Here is a 23,394-nt window from a genome sequence, read left to right as displayed (position 1 = left end):
CCTCTACTCTCATTGCAATGCGCTACCACAAACTAAGAAACCTCTTTTACCTAGTCGAATAGTGTTGAGATGTCTCATACATTATTCTCAAACAAACATGACTATGTTCTAAATATCGATCGAAAGAATTGAGAGCCTCCGCTCTAACAGAGTGTTAAAATGCATTTGCCTTGAATTGACAAAGATGCCTTTTTTTAACATACGGTGTATGGAACACATTGAGATACCTCCACACCAACCGTAATGCACCACAGTAGATTGAAAAACCTCATCCACTTGATTGAATTAAGCTAGGACTCATCGCATCTTTCTTAGACAGACAAGATTATGTCTCTAAACCAACTAAAAGAGTTGAAAGTCTATACTCTGACAGAGTGTAGATACACTTCCACCCCGGAGCCGGTAAGATGCCTCCAAAAACTTTATCGAAGTAGGGATGTCTCCCACTCTTGATGGTACAACGCAAAGTCATCTACAAAGAATACTTCAAAACATAACTATTTAGAATAATATTATTTTATGTATTTAATATTAATATAATATTATATTATCATTTTTTAAAAATTAATTATTAAAATATATTTATTAGTAATTTTAGTAATATAATATTACATTTTTCAATATTATAATAACATGCTCAATTATATTAAAATAAAAATATTATATTTTAATATAAAAATATTATTATTTTAATAATATAATTAATAATATTAGTTTATTAATAATATAAAATATAAAATATTCTTATTCTAACGAGTAATTAATATAATTAATAATATTTATATTTTAATAATATATTAATCTTAATGTTTTTATTTATAAAATTATAAAAAATATTTTAATAATAATATTAGAATAAATTACATTAAATAAATTATTCTAATAATTTAAAAATAATAACAATAATTTTTAATATTATTTATTATATTCAATAAAATAAATTATAGAAAATTTACCAACAACAAAATGATTTAACATAAATCTAACTCTTTATAACGGTTGCCGCCATAAAATCAAATATTACAGATGGAGAAGACCCGAGGAGGTGAACTAGAACGCCTATACAATTTAGTATAAAACTACCAATCCTAACCATATATTTAAGCTTTAGTTCTTGCACTTCGCAAACTAGATACCTTTTTTTCCTTAAAACAAAACCTAGGCTTTTACTTTATTCACATAGAGACGCACAATGTCAACATATCATACAAAAATTGTAGAGACTCGATGCACGCTAAACCGAGAGCACATACTACCTAATCATGGAGCAACCTAGTCGACTTCGGAATTGAAACCGAGCACATATTCCCTAATCATGTAGCAACCTCGTCTACTTTGGAATTGAAAACAAAGCTTGGAAATGTTGTTGTTATGTCCCTGCATGATTCGTATTTACAAGAATAATGAGCTTCCAGGACAGTTATGTTTCTAGGTAAGCTGGGTATAATATCAGTAAATACATACCTGAGATATGGGAGAGTCATGATTTTTAGCAAAGAAGGATTACGCGCCACAAAGTTTCGCCATTCAAATATGTCTATCTTTCCATCATTATTAATGTCGGCATCCAAGAATGTCTGTTCATAAATCCCCATGTATCAGTAAGAAGTTGCATTACGTAAAATCCCAACAAAGCGTTCGGAAACAACTATTCGTATTAGCGAAGACTACTGAATATTCAGTTTTACCACAAATATTCTCACCTTATCAAGAATAGCCTCAATAATTTCATCAGCTAAATTCATTTCAGATTCACCTAAAAGTGCAATCAGCATTAGCTTGACCTGCAAAAATCACATCAAAAGATAAAGCTGCATGAAAAGAGGTTTGTGTGATATATAATAAAAAAGCATATCAGGCCCAAAATACCTCATTACGCTCAATAAAACCAGTTCCGTCCATGTCATAAAGTTTAAATGCAACTGCAACGTAAAACTATTATTAGCTTTGAGATGGTAGATTAACATTTTTTACGCAATTCATACCAACTGCTTACTTACAATCAGTCTTGACCTCTTGAGAGGCATTTGGATGGAAGATGTTGAGTGCTCGAACAAAGTCACCAAAATCAATGACTCCCTTCTTCTTAGCATCGAATAAAGCAAAGATCTGCATGCATTAGAAGGTTGCAAAAAGACCAAATGTTAAAAGCAGCTGGTCGAGGTCGGGCATTTTATTCATAACGAAAAAACATGAATCTGTGCAAATAAAAGAAACCAGATTACTAGATCTTGCATGTATTAATAGGACTGAGAGGCATCTCTCATAAAGCAATAGAATTGTATGCATAATATTTCGAAAAAATAGAAGTGATAAAACAAACTTCTATGCTAAAATTATTATGCAGTTAGATCACTCGTTGCTAGACATCATGCCTCTCAAACATAGTTTAGACAAAAGCATAATGAAAGAATGTAATGACATTTAATTTCCCATATGGATATAAAGTAGCAAAAGAAATTACCCGATTTGCAAAAATGTTTTCCTTCTTCCTATTCATAAACAGAGCTAACTGAAACTCTTCCTGCATGTAGAACAACAATGTCACGAAAATCATGCAACACGTCAGATGTAATCATCTTTATCTTAAACCAATTTTTTTTTTTCAAAAAAGAAGTCTTATTGATACAGAGGAAGCCATGACCAGTACCTTGTTAATCAGCCCATCATCAATCACAGAACTGCTGATGCTCTTGAATAGCTCAAATAGTGCTTCAACTTCACTAACACTAACTGTATATGCAAGCAAAACCAACCGAGACAAGTTAGAATCCTACATAATCTGCATTCCAAACTGATTAAAACAATCCAAATTTTCTCAGGAAATAAGAATTCCGGGGTCATAAAAGATCAACAAGAACCCAGAATAATTGGGGACATTTCCTTCTTAGTTTACATGATTATTGAGTAATGAAGGAAAAATGTGTAATAATTTGCTAACTTACAGGCAGTTTGTGAAGCGAGTACAATGGGGTCTTCGTGTTCTGCGTATTCTCTTGTTACTTTAGAATGAAAGCAGCCCATTTACTGGAAAAGAGAATAAATCTAAACACAATGGTGGTTCTAGACTATAGCACCAATACTTTACTCTGTTCTCCCTGCAAAGACATTATAAACCTGCATGTTTATTAACATTAAAAAAAATGGAATACTCTACTTTAAAATCAAACCAGGAAAAAAAGATAGGATAAAGTTTAAAAAATATATCGAAATTGTGCTGAAAACATAAGAAACATTTCAAATAGGCGGTGGAGTAGCGACGTCGATGTCTCTATTCCGCGGTAACGGAAGCGTCGACCACCGCTAAAGATCTTAAAGATAAGGGTCCGCTATTTCAGCATAACCGAACCATAAACAAAACCCGATTGGAAATCTTAAATATAAGTTTAGGGTTTCACAAAGTACCTTAAACAAATTCCTGGTTTGGCCTGCAAGAAAGGTGAAGGCAAAAGAGGGTTCGGGTGAGGGAGTGGAGGAGGAGGAGAGGCATAATACAGGAGCAAGGGTCGGTCGGGAATTTTTCATAAATCATTTTCTTGAGAGCCAAGAAAACATTAACAATTCTTAGACAATTATTTAAACGGTTCTAGTCTCTACAACTTATTCTGTTTCACGCGAATGGAGAAAAGCGCTTTCCACCACTCATTAAAACCTATGGAACATTATTTTTCATTTTTTAAGATTATAATTTTATTATAAAATAGAGAATATAAAATTAAAAGAAAAATTAGGAAAATAAATATGAAAACAATGATGGGAATATGTTTAAAAATCAATCATGTCTCATGAATAAAGTTATTGCATCCTACTCGAGATTGATTCGATCAAAATTTAATAAATACTTAACTCAAAAAGACTTGACTCGAATTTTTAACGAGCCAAAACGAACTACTTCATACTCGACTCAAAAAACTCACGAGCTACTTAAAAAAAATAATATATTAAAATTTTATTTTTTAAAACTTAAATTATTAATAATATTAAATTTTATAAGTTGATTTTAAAAAATACAATATAAATATATTTAATATTTAGGTTTGAGTTCGAGTTTGAGTTTGAGTTTGAGCTTTAACTGTGTTAAGTTTAAGATTTTTTTTTATTTCGAGCTTTTTTTTTAGCTTTAATTCATGGTTTCGAGTTTGATTAGAGCTTGAAAATTTTATGCTCGCGAGTTTTCAAGCCGAATGGAGCTCTATTTCAAAATTTTTGAATCGAGTTAAACTCAACAATACTCAAACTCGACACAGCCCAACCCTATATCTCATGATCTTAATATCTATAATTTTCAAGTAACATGTAGTGCATATTCAACTTTTTGGAATAATGCTAAAATTAGCCCTTCAACTTTATAAAAAAAATCATTTTTGTTCATATTTTTTCTTAGAGCATTTTGGTCATAACGTTTTATTTTAAGATAAAAAGACTCGTAATATTTTACTAAATAGTCACATTGGCTTTTTTTTCCCTTTTTATGGAACATTTTGACACTCAATATTTCATTTTTTTAGCAAAATACCACTCAATGATGAAAACTATTAGTTCACCCATTGAAACAACAATCATGAAATATTTTTACTTCTTTGAATAGTTTGGGGTGATTACAAGGTAATATATATTCATAATTTTTTTAACCATTGACAATATACATACACTCTAAATACACAGTAGTTCGAATCTAGGATCTCAAGAGAGAACAGTACTCCCTTTAACTACTAAAGTCAGTGATGGATATATATGTACTTCAGGATAGGTACGTGCCCACCTTAAAATATAAATTTTCTTATGTTAGTTGTTCATTTTACAGGTGTTCACCCTAAAATTTTATTCGTGTTTATCTATACAATTTTTTTTATTATTAATAATAATTATCTACCTAAAAAAATATTTCTAGATTTATCAGTGACTAAAACAACTCAATGTATTCGCATTAATGAAGTATTTGGTTTGAAGTAACCGAGTGAAATTACATTTGGTTTCCTATGAAAGGTTTAATAACATTAATAGTAGAGGTTTAATAGCATTAATAGTAGTTTGTTCCAACGTCAGACAAATGCAAGGATGGCATGATAACGAGACACTAAGGTCAGCCCTCTATTCTAGACAATTTACGTTATAGATCATTGATTTTAACTTTAAATTTTAAATGGATCATGAAATTTTAATTTCATAAAATTACAACATTCAATTTTAATTTCTGACTAATCGAGTCAATTCTATTAACATTGTTTATTAACAGAAAATTAAACCAACACTCATACTTTACATATACTTCACATGTCAACATATTAATATTTGATTGTCATTTTAAACAAAAAGTTGAAAGTTTTTCACGCACTGAATTTAAAGAAAATTTAAAATTTCAATTGTACAAAAACAAATCATAATCAATTTAGTGTAACTTTATCTCATTCCTCAAAAGATTGAAAGACATCGGTAAAAAATGATTTAGAAGGTCGAGTAATTTGATTTAACTTATTGTAATTTTATTTTTACACCATTAAAAACTATTTTTTTCTAATAATTTACTGTTAAAGAAACTTAAAAACACATTAAAATGTCAACTAGATATTAATTTTTTTATATGTGAAAAATCTGTAAAATAGGAGTGTTGGTTTTAAATTTTATGTTAAATAATTTAACATTGTTAGTATAAGAGGCTTGATTTTATTTATAATTAAAGGAGAACGATATAATTTGTTGAAGTTAAAGATTTTTAATAGATTTAAAAGTTGAGATTAATTATATAAATATTTAATATAAATATTTGTTAATATTTAAAATATTTTTCATAGAAGGTTTTTGTTTTAGGGTAAAGTATAAAAATGGTCTCTAACTATAGGGTGCTGCTTTGTTAATGTCATTGACTATTTATAGTTATAAAATGGTTCCCCAATTATAGGATATTCCTTTGATGAGTCCCCGACTATTAAATATTATAAAATGATCATCCTACTATTTATATGTTCCAAACTCATACATTTACGTTAAAAAAATTAGCGGTCGTATGATCCCATAACCATTTGAGTTTTATTTTATAGATTGACTCTTCGTTTATATTATGTCGTCGAGTTAGTGCTTGAAACATTATGTCATCAAGTCAGTGCTTGAAAACATTGGAGATGATAGTATACATCATTAAAATATTATTTTATCATATCTTAGTCAGCATATTAATGTCTAGCTCAAACGACCGTCAATTTTTAATGAAAATGAACGAGTTTGGAACATATGAATAGTCGGCTAAACATTTTGTAACTTATAATAGTCGAGAGACTCAACAAAACAACATCCTATAATCAAGAGACTATTATGTAATTTTTAATAATGGTAAGATTTAATAAAATAACACTTTATAATCGGGATTATTTGTATACTTTACCATTTATTTTAATATGTATAGAATTTGGACGTCCAAAAGCAAGATATAAAATGAGAGCGAAGAAAAAAATGTAAAAAGCAACAAAAAGAATGTGGACTGCTGAGAAGAAAGCAACTGAAGAAAACAAAATAGGGGGAAAAACGCCCAAAAGTCCAATACCAAAGCTTAAATATAAAATTGTGTTCAAATCATGTATATATATATATAATCTATATGTTTTATTTTTTTTATGATTAAAGTAAGTGTTTAATGTCACGAATATTATCTGTAACACCCCAATTTAGGGGCTAAATTTTAGAATTATAAAGTGGTAAATTTAATTGGAATTTTGGAAAAAATTGAGGATTAAATTGTAAAATCGTAAAGTTGGTAGACCATTTTATAAAATACAAAACATATAGTGGTTAAACTCATAAATTACCCATTTTTAGGAGAAAATATAAACACATTCCCGTATGTTTTTCTAGAAAAATTTTCCAGTTTCCTCCTCCTTCAACCCTCCTTTCAACTCTGATCTACTAGCCGTCCGACCTCCGATCGACGAACCGAAACTACCATCGTGTTCGTTGTCGACCGAAGAACATAACCCCTCAAACCTTTCGTTATGAATCATCGTCGTTCGTCGTTAATTTCAGTTGGAAGTATTGTCGGTTTTAACTCGATTTCAGTTGGTTTTTCATCGATTCACGACGATCCAGTCATCCGTTTTCGACACCTCCCGCACCATCGTGTTCCTTGCATCGTTCTGAGTCCACCGGTGTTCTTCGTTTCTCCGTCATCCCTGGCGTGTGTAGGGGTGAGAAAATCAAAATTTTCGATGTTTCGGAATCGAGCCCTCCACCGTTCAAAATTGTGAACCGAGCTCGATAAGTGTCTCAAAATGTCTTAAAATAATTTTTAAGAATTTTTTTTGGAATTTTCTGACACCGTATCACTGTTCACGTGCTGCACGTGCCGCCACTGCGCGTAGGGGTGTTAATTTTGTAACTAATTTCTGTTAGGGTGATATTTATGTAAATTTCGGGTGTTAGTTTTCTAAATATTTGTAGAAGGTGGATAATTTTGTAATTAATTTATGTTAGGGTGATATTTGTGTAAAATGATCGACTGTTGATTGTTGACATGCGTTGATCATTGACCGGCGTTGACCACCGTTGACCAGAACTTTCACCGGAGTTGACCGGGCGTTGAATGACCTTTGACTTTGACCGAGTATACTTATTCTGACGTTTTTCGACGTCCTGAGTCCGATTCCATAGTCCATTTTTTGAAATTCAGACCCGAAAACCTCAAAATTGCCAGTCAAACCCGTTGACTTTGACTTTAACCAAAAAATAAATTTTTTTGAAAAGTCATATTTATGTTTTCGACATCCTAAATCTATTTTTGGGGTCCGTTTTGCCAAACTCGAACCCGGTAAGCTGTTTTTGACTGATTTATCATCCGATTCGATCCGTTTTTCAGAATTAAGCTCCGTTTTTTATGTAATTTTTGTTCATATGCATATGAGGAATTATTGGAAGTTGATTTCAAGATCGAGGGTGTTTAAATGGAATTTAATGGTTGATCAGTATGATACGAAAATCAATGTAATACATTACTACCCTTTTATGCTTTATAGAACATGTTGGTATTGATAAATGCATAAATGGAAATGTTTGGTCTCATATGTGTAATTAATGAAGTTCTACACTCGATACGAATGCTGTAGAAAGTAGGTAACTGAATATGGCTCAAATGATTATTATAAGAATTTGGAGGACAATTGGAATTAAATTACAAGTTCTGGAATTATGTGATAAAGGAATCAACCATGAATATGTAGATTATAATTTATCTCATTAAAGGTACTTAGATGATAAATTATGAGAATATTTCGATTAGGTAAAATTACGAAAATACCCCTATATTGTAAAATGGCAAGAATTATCCCTGGAAGTTTATTAATAACTCTGAAAAGGAATATTGACCTGATAAAATTACTGATATGAATAAGAAATGCTAGTTTTACTTAGAAAATGCATATAACTGGTTTTTAAACTCAAGAGGGTTTGTGCAAGATACTAGAAGTCTGTTAAGGAATCATTTCAAGATCAGAGAATGTTCGGGAAAACAATTAACCATAGAATCTCTAAACAACCATTATTTTTGTTAAGAGTTAATACCGAAACTATTTGGTTAAGAAATTACGAAAATGCCCTTGAAAGGTAAAAATGGTTCGAGTTGACCCTGAATAAGAAAATACTTTGAGGATTTGTACTTAACTCGATTAAGTACGTATTTGATTGTTAAGATCCTGACTTAGTGCAGAAAAATTTCTGATATTCCGTTTGTAAAATCTGAGAAGGCACTTGACCTGAAAATATCTGAGTTATGAGTAAATACCTGAAGAACAATTTATCGAGGGTATTCTTTTGTCAGAATTGTTCGAATAAACTGAAATAAATGATAAGTTTGAATTTAATAATAAGATCGGACAGAAAGAAATGATTGAAATACACTGGATCTGTAAAATGGCCAGAATGCCCTGTAATGGAAATGACCCAAGAATATCACCAAGCTCAGGAATGATGGGATATCCTCGAGCTCTGTAATGATTGGAATAAAACTGAACACCAAAATTACCAAAATACCCTTATGTCCTATACTAAGTAAATGTCTTGGATTAATTAAGTAATCCAAATAAGCATAGGTTTTGGACTACCTTTAAAAGTTATAGAACACAACTTAAGTAAGTCGATCAACCTTAATGATATGTCATTACCTGAACGACATAGATATTACTTGAATGTGTGTTTGTCTTCTCAAGTTTGGCTCGATGATAATTTTGGAAGTATTCAACTCAACTCAATTATAGATCGCATTCAATACTAAGAATTGGACATTTGTTCGACAAATCAACCACGAAGACCAAATTAAATTGAACGAAAGTACAATATGTATATGAAATTCAGAAACGTCTGAATTACTCTGGAAAATCCCGAAGTAGCTAGAATAGACTTGATTGTTAAATGAACTAGGTAACCTCAAGGACTGAAGATTAAGTAAGAGATTGAAATAAGCCTGAAAACTCGGATGAACTTACGTGATGTATCATCCCTATGGATTATGAACCATAAATAAAGTACGTCGACATTTCCTGAAATAGTTGAAATATGGAAATAAAATAAAGACCATTATAATATATGTTCGTCTCCTTAAGATATGTTCAGTGATGACTCAGAAGATGATCTATGGATAAGAATATTTGGTATTAAAGAGTAAATACCCTGGAAGGTTAATGAATTGACAAGTTGATAAGTATTGGTTCTGGAAGCTATTCATCTGGAGTTGTTCGATAATCGAATTAATCGTTATAGATTGTAAAGATTCTGAATACCCTTTATATTTCGTAGAGCTTCCGAAAATTGTCCGAATAAGATGATCCTGATAATTCATATTCTGAATAACTGATGATTCCGTCAGTTATTGAACTATTCCAATAGTGATTCTAAATTCTGAAATTCTATCGGTATACTGAAAATCCGTGTGTCCTTGCATGTTAAGATTATCTTGTACCTCTGAATAATATCCATAAACTCTGGTGTGTTCCCTAATCACATAAATATTTTATATGATTTCCGACTTGAATTCTGTTATGATACATTGCCTGAATTCTGTTCTTGTTGAGTTAATCGAATGACGAAATTGGCCAAGAGGGGGGGTGAATTGGCAATAAAAAATTTTGTGGAAGCTTTTGCAGAAAATTGAAAGTAATTGCACAGCGATTTACAGTGGTTCGACTTTCTCAAACAAAGTCTACGTCCACTACCTTAGCTATCCACACTAAGGATTTTCCAACAAATTCACTAATTTGTTCTTTCTTTTGAGGCCAAAGAGATAACCTTACAATTCCCTCAAGAGTATACCCCAACTCTTGAGAACACTCTTTTCTCAAAGAGAAGATTACAAATTTGCAAACTTACAAGAAAACCTCACAAGGTAAGATGTTTGCACAATTCTAGAACAAAGAAAAGAACACTCAAAGATGAATACAACTGAGCACAAAAAGTGTTCTTGAAAGCAAAATGAATATTGAATGAAAATGGGCTTGAAATGCTCAAACTTAGGTTTGATGCTTTCTCTTTGATTCTCTCTTGATTCTAGTTGCTTGATGTTTCTTATTTTTGATCAATGGCTTCTAAGCTTGCTTAAATACACCTTGGATCACTTCTGAACGTTGGGGATAATTAGAGAAGATATTATAGCCGTTTTAGTGTGAAAACATTTAATAAAACAGCTTGGAGCGTGGGGGGAATCGGTTCCCTCTCATAGGGAATCGGTTCCCTAAGTGTAAAATTCAAATATTTCGACCGTTGAACAGGGGGGAATCGGTACCCCCTTGGGGGGAATCGGTTCCCTCCGAGCATTCTGGAAATCTCGGAGCCAAACCATTCAGGGGGAATCGGTTCCTCCTATGGGGGGAATCGGTTCCCTCTGAGCAATCTGGAATTTTTGGCTTTGAATTGGTTCGAAATACTTTGTAAAATATTTTGAAATTGTTTTATGATTAAAACTTAATTTTACACTTAAGTAAGGATCAAAAATGATTTTTGAAATATTTGGAGTAATGTTTTGATATTCGAATAGTTATATCGAATATACTTAGAAAATCATTTGGAAAATCTTAAAATCCATTTAACTTAATTTGTTATATCGAAATATTAAAATGTTTCAACAATCTCCCCCTTTTTGATATAACAAAACATTTTAGTAATTTTAAGATTTTTGAAATCAGTTTTTAAAATTACTCCCCTTACTTTAACACTTCTTCAATTTATCATGTAAAACATTTAACACTTATTCTTCTCCCCCTTTTTGTTAAATCAAAAAGACATTGTAAAACAAGGTTTTGAAAATCATTTAGCCAATTGATTTATTAATTATAAGCTTAAGCTGCTAAGATCACAATCAAAAGAGAGGTTAGCCATTAGTTTCATAAATCAATATTCATAAATAATGTGATATGGCAAAATTGGTCATGTTGCTAATGATAATGTAAATGATGCAAAAATGAATGAAATGCACCAAACATATAAGTTCATACCATTCATAAATCCAAAATCCAACAATCCACAAAATCAAACAAATCAAAATGTTGAAACAATATTCATTTTGTTCAAAGTCTTAAAGCTAAACATAAAATCAAGCATCCGGATCGGTAGGAGGAAAACGGGCTCGCATAGCAGCCATTTCATGAGTTAGTTCATTGATACGAGCGTTGGTTGATTCATTGTTTGCACGCATCTCCCGAAGAATCTCTAATTGTTGAGCTCCCATTGTGGATAAATGGGACTCTATAGAGGAAAAGCGCGAGTCCATGGTAGCGTATCGGAAATCGAATGTCTCCATAAAGGATTGAAAAAAAATGGAGGCATTTGATGCGTTTGTTGTGCTTGCTCCTCGGGCTGCTCTTCGGGCTGATCAGGCTCATCTTCGGCTTCATCGATATCTTACATTAATTGCTCGAGCTCGGGATCTTCGTCAGTTTCGGGTGGAGCTTGTGAAGAACTAGCTCCCGAAGTAGAAGATCGAACCCATTCACCGGTTTCTTTGTCCTTTACCCATCCCGCTCTCGTTAAGGAAAAAGATTTATTTGTTTCTTAAGAGGAAAAACGGCATCTAGACCGACTCTAAGCCCAGCTTTGGAAAACAGATTACTCAAAAAGCAACTGTAAACTAGAGATGAACAGTGTTTCTTGTTAGGAACAAGATTTACGGTTTCAACAATTTCAGCAAAAATAATCTGAGGTAGGTTAATTTTAATACGGTTTTCGAAACAATGTAACCACCAAAGATCCAAAGCTCTAAGAGTAGAATAACGACCTCCGGATGGTCGAAACCACCAAGAAATCATTAGATGAAGAAAACGCTCATGTAGGTCTAAGACACTCGCACTATCTCTTCTTTTGTAACGAGAACCTAAAATTTGTTTTTCATTCGAGATACCATCATTATCTAATCCAAATGTATTGGCTATATATGCCGGGTCAATATATAAGAATTGTCCTAGGAGGTAGGAACGAATTCCTATGGTTTCGGTTTCAGCTTGGTTTTTAACACATACGGCATTAGAGTAGAATATACGAACAAGTTGATGGTAAACGATGGGTTCAAGATCAAATAGTTTATCAAATTTCCATTCTTGTAAAATGGGAAGATATTTAAAATCGATAGCTAACATAGCTTGACGAGAAGGAATACGTTCTTCCCGGATTTTGTAAGAATCGAAATATTGATAATACCAATATCGGTGATTTCTAGACCCAGGATGATTGAAACACGAATTTTGGATAGTCAAGTTAGGATCAGTGGGATTGGGATTAGAAATTGGAATAGAAGGAGGATTTGGAGGTGGATTTGGTTGACGACTAGAACGACTAGATGAAGACCTAGAACGTTTAGGATTTGACAAGGTGAAGGAAATCGGAATAGATATAATAACCTGCAATTTTAAAACAAGTGTATGCAATTCAATTAATCCCAAAACTCAAATGAGTCCTCAATATTTCAAGATTCTCTAAATCAATCCTAATGGGCAAAGTTTTTGAAAAACTTTTGAAAATATGGTTTTGAGAAACAATATATGTATAGTTTTTCATAACAACAATATAATTTGATCAAAACACAATAATTTGAAAAATAACATATTTTTTTTTATTATTTCGAAAATTTTAAAAAATTTGAAAAATTCTTGTGTTTTTGATGAAATTAGTTGTAACATCTAGTTTCTAATCACTAAATAATCAATGCCCGATCACTATTTCAACCTAGAACTAATTGAAACTAATCCTATGTTCAAAATAATGAAATAAAGAGTTTAGAAAATTTACCTTGAAATATGAAGATTGAGGAGATTTAGATGTTGTTTGCACGATTTTAATGATTCCAACAGGTTTGGAAGATGATTTATGAAGCAAATTCCGATTAATATCGTTGATTTGAGGCAAAAATGGAGATTTGAGGGGTTTAGAGGGTGAGAACGGCGGAAGATATAATAAAATGAGGGTTTGGGATTTTGGGGTGTTCTGTTCGATTTTAACAGAACCCCAGGGGGGTATCGATTCCCCTGTGGGGGAATCGGTTCCCCTTCAAAGGGGGAATCGGTTCCCTCAGGGGGGGATCGATTCCCTCTGCACCAAAATGCTAAAATCCGAATTTTTAAGTACAAAATGCTAAATTAATCTTTTCTAGTGGTATTGGCAACTCATATATCAAACATTAATTATGTTCAAATAATTAAATTAATCTTTAATTAATTTTTGAACATAAAATTAATTTTCATTAAGAATCACAAACTCCCCCTAACTAATAGCAAGAATGCAATCAAAAATTATTATTATAAGCATTTTTCAAGATTTATTAAAAGTGCTAAAATTATTTTAAACACTAAGTGAAGATAGGTTGGTCAACCTAATTCTCTCCTAAGTGTCCAAAATCTTTCCTTGTCTAAGGGTTTTGTAAAGATATCCGCTAATTGGTGCAAAGTATCAACAAATTCTAGAACTACATCTTCCTTAGTGACATGGTCTCTAATGAAGTGATGTCTTATTTCAATGTGCTTAGTTCTAGAGTGTTGGATGGGATTTTTAGTGAGACAAATAGCACTAGTATTGTCACACTTGATAGGAATAGTACCTACTTCAATTCCATAATCAAAAAGTTGTTGTTTCATCCATAAAACTTGTGCACAACAACTACCAGCTGAAATGTATTCGGCTTCAGTGGTAGATAATGCAACACAATTTTGTTTCTTTGAAAACCATGAAATCAGCATATTTCCAAGGAATTGGCAAGTACCGGAGGTGCTTTCCTATCTAATTTGCATCCTCCATAATCCGCATCAGAAAAAGCATGCAAGCTAAAGCTAGAGTCTCTAGGATACCAAAGTCCTAAACTAGGAGTGTCCTTAAGGTATCTAAAGATTCTCTTAACAGCTAGTAAATGTGATTCCTTAGGACATGATTGAAATCTAGCACATAAGCAAACACTAAACATAATGTCCGGTCTACTTGCAGTTAGATAAAGCAAAGAGCCAATCATTGACCTATATAATTTAACATCTACACATTTACCTCATTCATCTAAGTCAAGCTTTGTTGAAGAGCTCATTGGAGTGTTATGAGGTTTCCCATTTTCCAGTCCAAACTTCTTGAGCATATCTTTGACGTACTTAGCTTGATTAATGAAGATGCCATCTTTTCTTTGCTTGATTTGGAGTCCCAAGAAAAATGAGAGCTACCCCATCATGCTCATCTCAAACTCACTTTGCATTAGCTTAGAAAATTCTTGACAAAGAACATCATTAGTAGAACCAAATATTATATCATCAGCATAAATTTGAACTACTAATAAATCTTTACCTTTTCTCTTTAAAAACAATGTAGTTCAACCTTTCCTTTTAAAAAAAACCTTTTTCAATTAAAAATTTGACAATCTTTCATACCAAGCTCTAGGAGCTTGTTTTAAACCATAAAGAGCTTTTGTCAATTTTAAAACATGATCCGGAAAATTGAATCTTCAAAACCTGGAGGTTGTTCCACGTACACTTCTTCTTTTATAAAACCATTTAAAAATGCACTTTTAACATCCATTTGATATAATTTAAATTCATTGAAACATGCAAATGCTAATAACATTCTAATTGCTTCCATCCTAGCTACGGGAGCGTATGTTTCATCATAGTCTATGCCTTCTTCTTGAGTATAGCCTTGAGCAACAAGTCTAGCCTTGTTCCTCACTATATTACCACTTTCATCAAGTTTATTTCTAAAAACCCATCTAGTACCTACAGTAGATTTATTACTAGGCCTTTCAACTAATGTCCATACTTTACTTCTCTCAAATTGATTTAATTCTTCTTGCATAGCCATAATCCAATGTTCATCTTTTAATGCTTCTTTGATGTTCTTAGGCTCTATGCATGAAATAAATGCAACATAATTACAGATATTTCTAAGAGAAGATCGAGTAGTTACCCCTTTTGATGGATCACCTATAATTTCACCATCCTTGACATAGTTGTACTCTCTTGGAAAAGATACTTCCCTTTCTTCAATGGTTGGATTCTCGAGGGGATCATGAGTTTCCTCATCTTTTGTTTCTTCCTTTGATGATGATTATCCAACGTCATGTCTAACGTCATTTGCTTGTACAATACCTACATCATCATTAACAGAAGAATCCTTCCTCGGAAGGGGATTATCATCAAAAACAACATGTATAGACTCTTCTACAACTAAAGTTCTTTTATTAAATACACGATAAGCTTTAGAATTTAAGGAATAACCCAGAAAATTTCCTTCATCACTTTTAGCATCAAATTTACCAAGATTTTCTTTACCGTTGTTTAAAACAAAACATTTACATCCAAAAGGATGAAAATAGCTAATGTTAGGCTTTTTATTTTTGAGAATTTCATATGGAGTTTTCTTTAAAATTGGCCTAATCATTACTCGATTTACAACATAACAAGCGGTATTTGTGGCTTCCGCCCAAAAATATTTTGGCAAATTATTTTCGCAAAGCATGGTTCTAGCCATTTCTTCTAAAGTTCGATTTTTCCTTTCAACAACTCCATTTTGTTGAGGGGTTCTAGGTGCTGAAAAATTGTGGCTAATACCATTAGAATTACAAAACTCAATAAATCCAAGATTTTCAAATTCAGTTCCATGATCACTTCTAACACTAGTGATAGAGTATCCTTTTTCATTTTGGATTATTTTTGAAAATGTGATGAAATTTTCTAATGCTTCATCTTTAGTACTTAAGAATAGAACCCAAGTGTATCTAGAATAGTCATCTACCAAGACAAATGCATATTGTTTTCCTCCCAAGCTAGTAGTTCTAGTTGGCCCAAAAAGATCTAAATGGATGAATTGTAATACTCTACTAGTTGATACATCATTAATAGATTTAAAAGAAACTCGTTTTTGTTTTCCTTTAGCACAAGCATCACAGATTTTATCATTATCAAATTTAAGCTTAGGCAACCCTCTTACTAAGTCTCCTTGAATTAACCGTTGCAAAACACTCATACTAGCATGACCCAGTCTCCTATGCCATAACCAACTATCATGCTCATCCTTAGCAACTAGGCATAAATTAGTCATATCAATAGAATCTAAATGCACCATGTAAATGTTTCCTATTCTATGACCAACAAGCATAATCCGATTAGATGCAATGTCAATGACTTTACAACCATTAATTTCAAATAAGACATTGAATCCTTTATCGCATAATTGACTAATACTCAATAGATTATGCTTTAATCCATTCACATATAAAACATTCTTAATTTGTATGGAAGAGGTATTACCTATTGTACCAATACCTTCAATGTAACCTTTTGAATTGTCTCCAAAAGTCACTTCTCCTCCATTTTTGGCGTTAAGCTCAATGAACCGGCTTTTGTCTCCGGTCATGTGTCTTGAGCATCCACTATCAAGGTACCATGAATTTGAATTTGTTTCCCGTGCCTTGTAGCAATGCTCCTTTCCCTACAAACATAGATTAATTTTTGATTTTGGTACCCAAATTCTTTTGGGTCCATATTCATTAGTTTCCAAAATCCTAGTTCCCTTAGGTATCCATTTTTGTAGGATATCTTTATCTTTAGTAGTAATGAGTCCTTTAGGAACCCATATACTTCTAAATATTTTACCATTTAAGGTTCGTTGAGGATTTCTATGATTGTAGTTTCTAAAATCTTTTCTAACAAAGTTGGATTTTGAATTTTCTCCTTTTTCAAAACGTTTTGTTCCAACTTATCAAAAGAGATTTTAAGATCATCAATTTTCTTTTGATGATCATCATTGACCTTTGAAAGTAAATTTTGCAAATCTAAATTTTTCTTTTCAAACTCTTCTAGTTTGATTTGCAAATCTTTAATTTTACTTTCAAGATCATTGTTGGTTTTGGATATGAGTTTATTTTCATTTTTCAACTTTGAAACATCATTTTTATATTTAAAAATAATTTCTCATAATCCGAAGCCAACCCATTATATTCCTCTAATAGCTCATCATAAGATAAATCATCAAAATCAGATGAGTTAGAGGTTACCTTAGAATCTTCCCCGAATGCCATCAAGCACAAGTTTGCTACTTCTTGTTCCTCTTCATCGGAACCTTCTTCATCGCTCCATATAGCCACATGAGCCTTGTGCTTATTCTTTGATTGACCCTTTTTCTTCAATTGTGGGCAATCATATTTGACATGCCCCGGCTTTTTGCATTCATAGCAAATGATTGGGTCCTTCTCTTTTGGTTCATTTTTGAGGCCTTCGTTTCGTTTGAATTTTCTTCCTTGGTAAGGTCTCATCATTTTTCTAAACCGTTTGGCAAACAATGCCATTTCCTCGTCATCATCATCATCATTAGAATCACTCTCATCTTTTGTGGATTTGAGAGCAACTCCAATGTTTTTCTTCTTCTCCTTTGGTGTCTCTTCAACTTTATCAAGGTCCACCTCATCTTCAAGCATCATCTCATGAGTGAGGAGTGAACCGATAAGTTCTTCAAGAGTTAAGGACGATAGGTCCTTAGACTCGATGATTGCCGTCTTCTTTGATTGCCATGATTTTGGGAGGGAGTAGACTAACTTCCTCACAAGCTTTTCATTTGAGATGATCTCTCCATATGATTTGAGACCATTGACAATCGTTGAAAATCTATCCGTCATAGCTTTGATGTCTTCATTTGGTTTCATCCTGAAATTTTCATAGCTATGCGTTAGAATACTAATTTTTGATTTCTTTACCTCATCTGTACCTTCATGTGTGACTTGAAGTTTGTCCCATATTTCTTTGGCGGTTGTACACGATGAAACTCTTCCGTATTCATCTGGTCCAAGAGCACAAAAGATAATATGGATGGCTTTGGAGTTGAGCTGGAACATTTTTGTATCTCCTTCACTCCACAACCTTGGATGAGTGATAGGCTTAATGTATCCTTCTTCTACGGCATTCCATGCTCCCATGTCACTTGCTTGAATGAAGTACATCATTCTATTCTTCCAATAGGCGTAGTTAGCTCCATTGAAGAAATGAGGCTTGTTGACGGGCATCGAATCGAGACCGGAGTCGAAGTTTGAAGTGGAGGCCATTGATGACTTTGTAATCGATGTAACTCTTCCCGGATCGACTCAAGAGGCGATTAAACCTTCAAATGAGTTAGGCTCTGATGCCAATTGTTGAGTTAATCGAATGACGAAATTGGCCAAGAGGGGGGTGAATTGGCAATAAAAAATTTTGTGGAAGCTTTTGCAGAAAATTGAAAGTAATTGCACAGCGATTTACAGTGGTTCGACTTTCTCAAACAAAGTCTACGTCCACTACCTTAGCTATCCACACTAAGGATTTTCCAACAAATTCACTAATTTGTTCTTTCTTTTGAGGCCAAAGAGATAACCTTACAATTCCCTCAAGAGTATACCCCAACTCTTGAGAACACTCTTTTCTCAAAGAGAAGATTACAAATTTGCAAACTTACAAGAAAACCTCACAAGGTAAGATGTTTGCACAATTCTAGAACAAAGAAAAGAACACTCAAAGATGAATACAACTGAGCACAAAAAGTGTTCTTGAAAGCAAAATGAATATTGAATGAAAATGGGCTTGAAATGCTCAAACTTGAGGTTTGATGCTTTCTCTTTGATTCTCTCTTGATTCTAGTTGCTTGATGTTTCTTATTTTGATCAATGGCTTCTAAGCTTGCTTAAATACACCTTGGATCACTTCTGAACGTTGGGGATAATTAGAGAAGATATTATAGCCGTTTTAGTGTGAAAACATTTAATAAAAATCTTGGAGCGTGGGGGGAATCGGTTCCCTCTCATAGGGAATCGGTTCCCTAAGTGTAAAATTCAAATATTTCGACCGTTGAACAGGGGGGAATCGGTACCCCCTTGGGGGGAATCGGTTCCCTCCGAGCATTCTGGAAATCTCGGAGCCAAACCATTCAGGGGGAATCGGTTCCTCCTATGGGGGGGAATCGGTTCCTCTGAGCAATCTGGAATTTTTGGCTTTGAATTGGTTCGAAATACTTTGTAAAATATTTTGAAATTGTTTTATGATTAAAACTTAATTTTACACTTAAGTAAGGATCAAAAATGATTTTTGAAATATTTGGAGTAATGTTTTGATATTCGAATAGTTATATCGAATATACTTAGAAAATCATTTGGAAAATCTTAAAATCCATTTAACTTAATTTGTTATATCGAAATTAAAATGTTTCAACAGTTCTGATTTCTGATCTAGATTTGTTCTGATATCTTATATGAATTCCATTTTAATTTCTGATATATCCATTTACTGACGGAGAAATATTTTATATGTGGGCTTATTGTTGGAGGAAGTATATCTGCATGCTTCTCAGATATGTGCTCAGGGCCTCACTGGTTGTGCGGAGTGTATGGTTCTGGGGAACCTACACAAACAGATTGTGAAATTATGGAGGTATATATATATATATATGTTTTAAAAAGATCTGTATCTTTTTACTGGTTTTATGGGAACACATTAGATAACCTATTCTGATCTCCAGAACCTAGACATCCGAAATATTTCCCTGAACTAAACGCTTGATATCTGTTACTACCTGAAATATCTGTATGATCTTTGCTCAATATAAAGATCTGTAGATGTCTGAATTGATAAGGAAATATGTTTATCTGTATCTGCACGTTCTTCAGCATCATCTGGTAGTTCTGTATTACTGAGCTTTCCGAAGCTCACTCTATTACTCAACATTGCAGGTTAAAAGAATTGTACCAGTGCATCTATCGACTTTAGCAAGAGAGTTTTTCCGGCGTTGCTTGCAGAGTATGGTACATGTGATTAGGGGGCATGTAATTGTATTTTGTTTTATATACAAGTTTGAAAATCTGTTTTATTTCTGCATAATGATAAATCATTTTATAAGTTACATGTTTTAATAAAAGTTTTAAATTTTCCGCTATTTTTACAATAGGTAGCTCTGGTGGCCCTAATATGACACTCCAGATCAGATCGGGTTACTCGCGTCGGTCTGAGGGGTTACATTTAGTGGTATCAGAGCTATGGTTGAGTCAAATTTTCAAGATAGACCGTCCGGTCGAATTTCAAAAGATGCCTGATAAGTACATTCCCCTAGACTACAATTGTACCTCTCTGAGCCGGAACTCTAGGGCTAAGTCCCTATTTATAACGAGTAAACTGAAGTTTCTACCCATTAAGACTATACTTGTACAAAAAAGAATACCAGTAACATATGTCTAAACATTTTAAAATACCTCACGAGCCATGTGAGAGTTATTCATATGACAAATTCTGACTCGACTCCGGAAATGAAATTGAGATATGCTACTACTCTATGAGTCTATTCTAATGACCAAGACTAAATTGATTACTCAAGGAAATTTTCGTTCAGATTCTTTTATTGAAATGAGGGAGAGTTCTGATAAGAATGTATACTAAACTGGTTAATGATTAGTGGAGGATCTGTATTTCTATAAGAGCTACAAGAAATATATGAAAGTACTGATATAAGTTTCATTTATGCAATTATGTGACATGAATGAATTTCTAGGATGAAATTCTTTTAAGGATGGGAGAATTATAACACCCCAATTTAGGGGCTAAATTTTAGAATTATAAAGTGGTGAATTTAATTGGAATTTTGGAAAAAAATTGAGGATTAAATTGTAAAATCGTAAAGTTGGCAGACTGTTTTATAAAGTGCAGAAAATTCAGTGGCTAAACTTATTAGTTACCTATTTTTCTTTAGGAGAAAATATAAACCCCCATTCCGTATGTTTTTTTCGAAAAAATTTCCAGTTTTCATCCTCCTTCAACCCTCCGTTCAACTTCGGTCTACTCGCCGTTCGACCTCCGATCGACGAACTGAAACACCATCGTGTTCGTTGTCGATCGAAGAACATAACACCTTAAACCTTTCGTTATGAATCGTCGTCCTTCGTCGTTAATTTCAGTTGGAAGTATCGTCGGTTTTAACTCGATTTCAGTTGGTTTTTCGTCGATTCACGACGATTCGGTCATCTGTTTTCGATACCTCCCGCACCATCGTGTTCCTTGCATCGTTCCGAGTCGACCAGTGTTCTCCGTTTCTCCATCGTCGCCGGTGCGTGGAGGGGTGAGAAAATCAAAGTTTTCGTTGTTTCGAATCGATCTCTCTGCCGTTCAAAATTGTGAACCAAGCTCGGTAAGTGTCTCAAAATATCTTAAAATAATTTTTAGAAATTTTTCCGGGAATTTTCTGATACTGTATCACTGTTCACGCGCCGCCACTGCGCGTAGGGGGTGTTAATTTTGTAATTAATTTCTGTTAGGGTGATATTTGTGTAAAATTTGGCTGTTAGTTTTCTAAATATTTGTAGAAGGTGGATAATTTTGTAACTAATTTCTGTTAGGGAGATACTTGTGTAAAACGGTTGAATGTTGATCGTTGACATGCGTTGATCGTTGACCATTGTTGACCAGAACTTTGACGGGCGTTGAATGACCTTTGACTTTGACTGGGTATACATATTCTGACGTTTTTCGACGTCATGAGTCCGATTCTGCAGTTCGTTTTTTGAAATTCAAACCCAAAAACCTCGAAATTGCCAGTCAAACCCATTGACTTTGACCGAAAAGTCAATTTTTAAAAAAGTTTATTTCGCCAAACTCGAACCCGGTAAGCTGTTTTTGACTGATTTATCACCCGATTTATCACCCCATTCTATCCGTGTTTCGAAATTAAGCTCCGTTTTTTATGTAATTTATGTTGATATGCATCTAAGGAATTATTGGAAGTTGATTTCAAGATTGAGGGCATTCAAATAGAATTTAATGGTTGATCAGTATGGCATGAAAATCGAGGTAATACATTACTACCTCTTTGTGCTTTATAGAACATGTTGGTATTGGTAAATGCATGAATGAAAATGTTTGGTCTCATATGTGTAATTAATGAAGTTCTACACTCGATACGAATGTTGTAGAAAGTAGGTAACTGAATATGGTTCATATTACTATTATAAGAAATTTGAGGACAATTGGAATTAAATTACAAGTTCTGGAATTATGTGATAAATGAATCAACCATGGATATGTAGATTATAATTTATCTCATTAAAGGTACTTAGATGATAAATTATGAGAATATTTTTATTAGGTAAAATTACGAAAATACCCCTATGTTGTAAAATGACAAAATTATCCCTGAAAGTTGATTAATAACTCTGAAAAGACATATTGACCTGATAAAATTACTGATGTGCATAAGAAATGCTAGTTTTACTTAGAAAATGTGGATAACCAGTTTTTAAACTCAAGAGGGTTTGTGCAAGATACTAGAAGTTTGTTAATGAATCATTTCAAGATCAGAGAATGTTCGGGAAAGCAATTAACCATAGAATCTCTAAACAACCATTATTTTTGTTAAGAGTTAATACCAAAACTATTTGGTAAAGAAATTACGAAAATGCCATTGAAAGGTAAAATGGTCGGGTTGACCTTGAATGAGAAATAGTTTAAGGATTCGTACTTAACTCGATTAAGTACGGATTTGATTGTTAAGATTCTGACTTAGTGCAGAAAATATTTTGATATTCCGTTTGTAAAATCTGAGAAGACACTTGACCCGAAAATATCCGAGTTATGAGTAAATACCTGAAGAATAATTTATTGGGGGTATTCTTTTGTCAGAATTGTTTGAATGGACTGAAATAAATGATAAGTTTGAATTTAATAATAAGATCGGACGGAAAGAAAGAATTGAAATACACTGGATCTGTAAAATAACCAAAATACCCTTGTAATGGAAATGACCCAAGAATATCATCAAGCTCAGGAATGATGGGATATCCTCGAGCTCTGTAATAATTGGAATAAAACTAAACACCAAAATTACCAAAATACCCTTATGGCCTATACTAAGTAAATATTTTAGATTAATTAAGGAATCCAAATAAGCATAGGTTTTGGACTA

General features: G+C 32.9%; 1 protein-coding gene across 1 annotated transcript; it reads right to left on the bottom strand.

Moving 5' to 3' along the window:
* Positions 1-1,012: 1,012 nt before the first annotated feature.
* Positions 1,013-3,551, bottom strand: LOC120162739 (calcineurin B-like protein 9). The gene is made up of 9 exons (XM_039172821.1): positions 3,406-3,551; positions 2,946-3,098; positions 2,651-2,733; positions 2,465-2,524; positions 2,001-2,109; positions 1,870-1,922; positions 1,704-1,784; positions 1,465-1,577; positions 1,013-1,377 (listed from the first exon to the last, which is right to left on the bottom strand). The coding sequence occupies exons 2-9, from the start codon at positions 3,022-3,024 to the stop codon at positions 1,314-1,316; spliced, it is 642 nt and encodes a 213-aa protein (XP_039028752.1). The 5' UTR covers positions 3,025-3,098; positions 3,406-3,551; the 3' UTR covers positions 1,013-1,313.
* Positions 3,552-23,394: the final 19,843 nt, after the last annotated feature.

The sequence above is a fragment of the Hibiscus syriacus genome, unplaced genomic scaffold, assembly GCF_006381635.1.
Source record: "Hibiscus syriacus cultivar Baekdansim isolate YM2019G1 unplaced genomic scaffold, ASM638163v2 tig00111404_pilon, whole genome shotgun sequence".
Lineage (NCBI taxonomy): Eukaryota > Viridiplantae > Streptophyta > Magnoliopsida > Malvales > Malvaceae > Hibiscus > Hibiscus syriacus.
The sequence above is the reverse complement of the archived record's forward strand: the minus strand, read 5'-3'. Positions and strand labels throughout refer to the sequence as shown.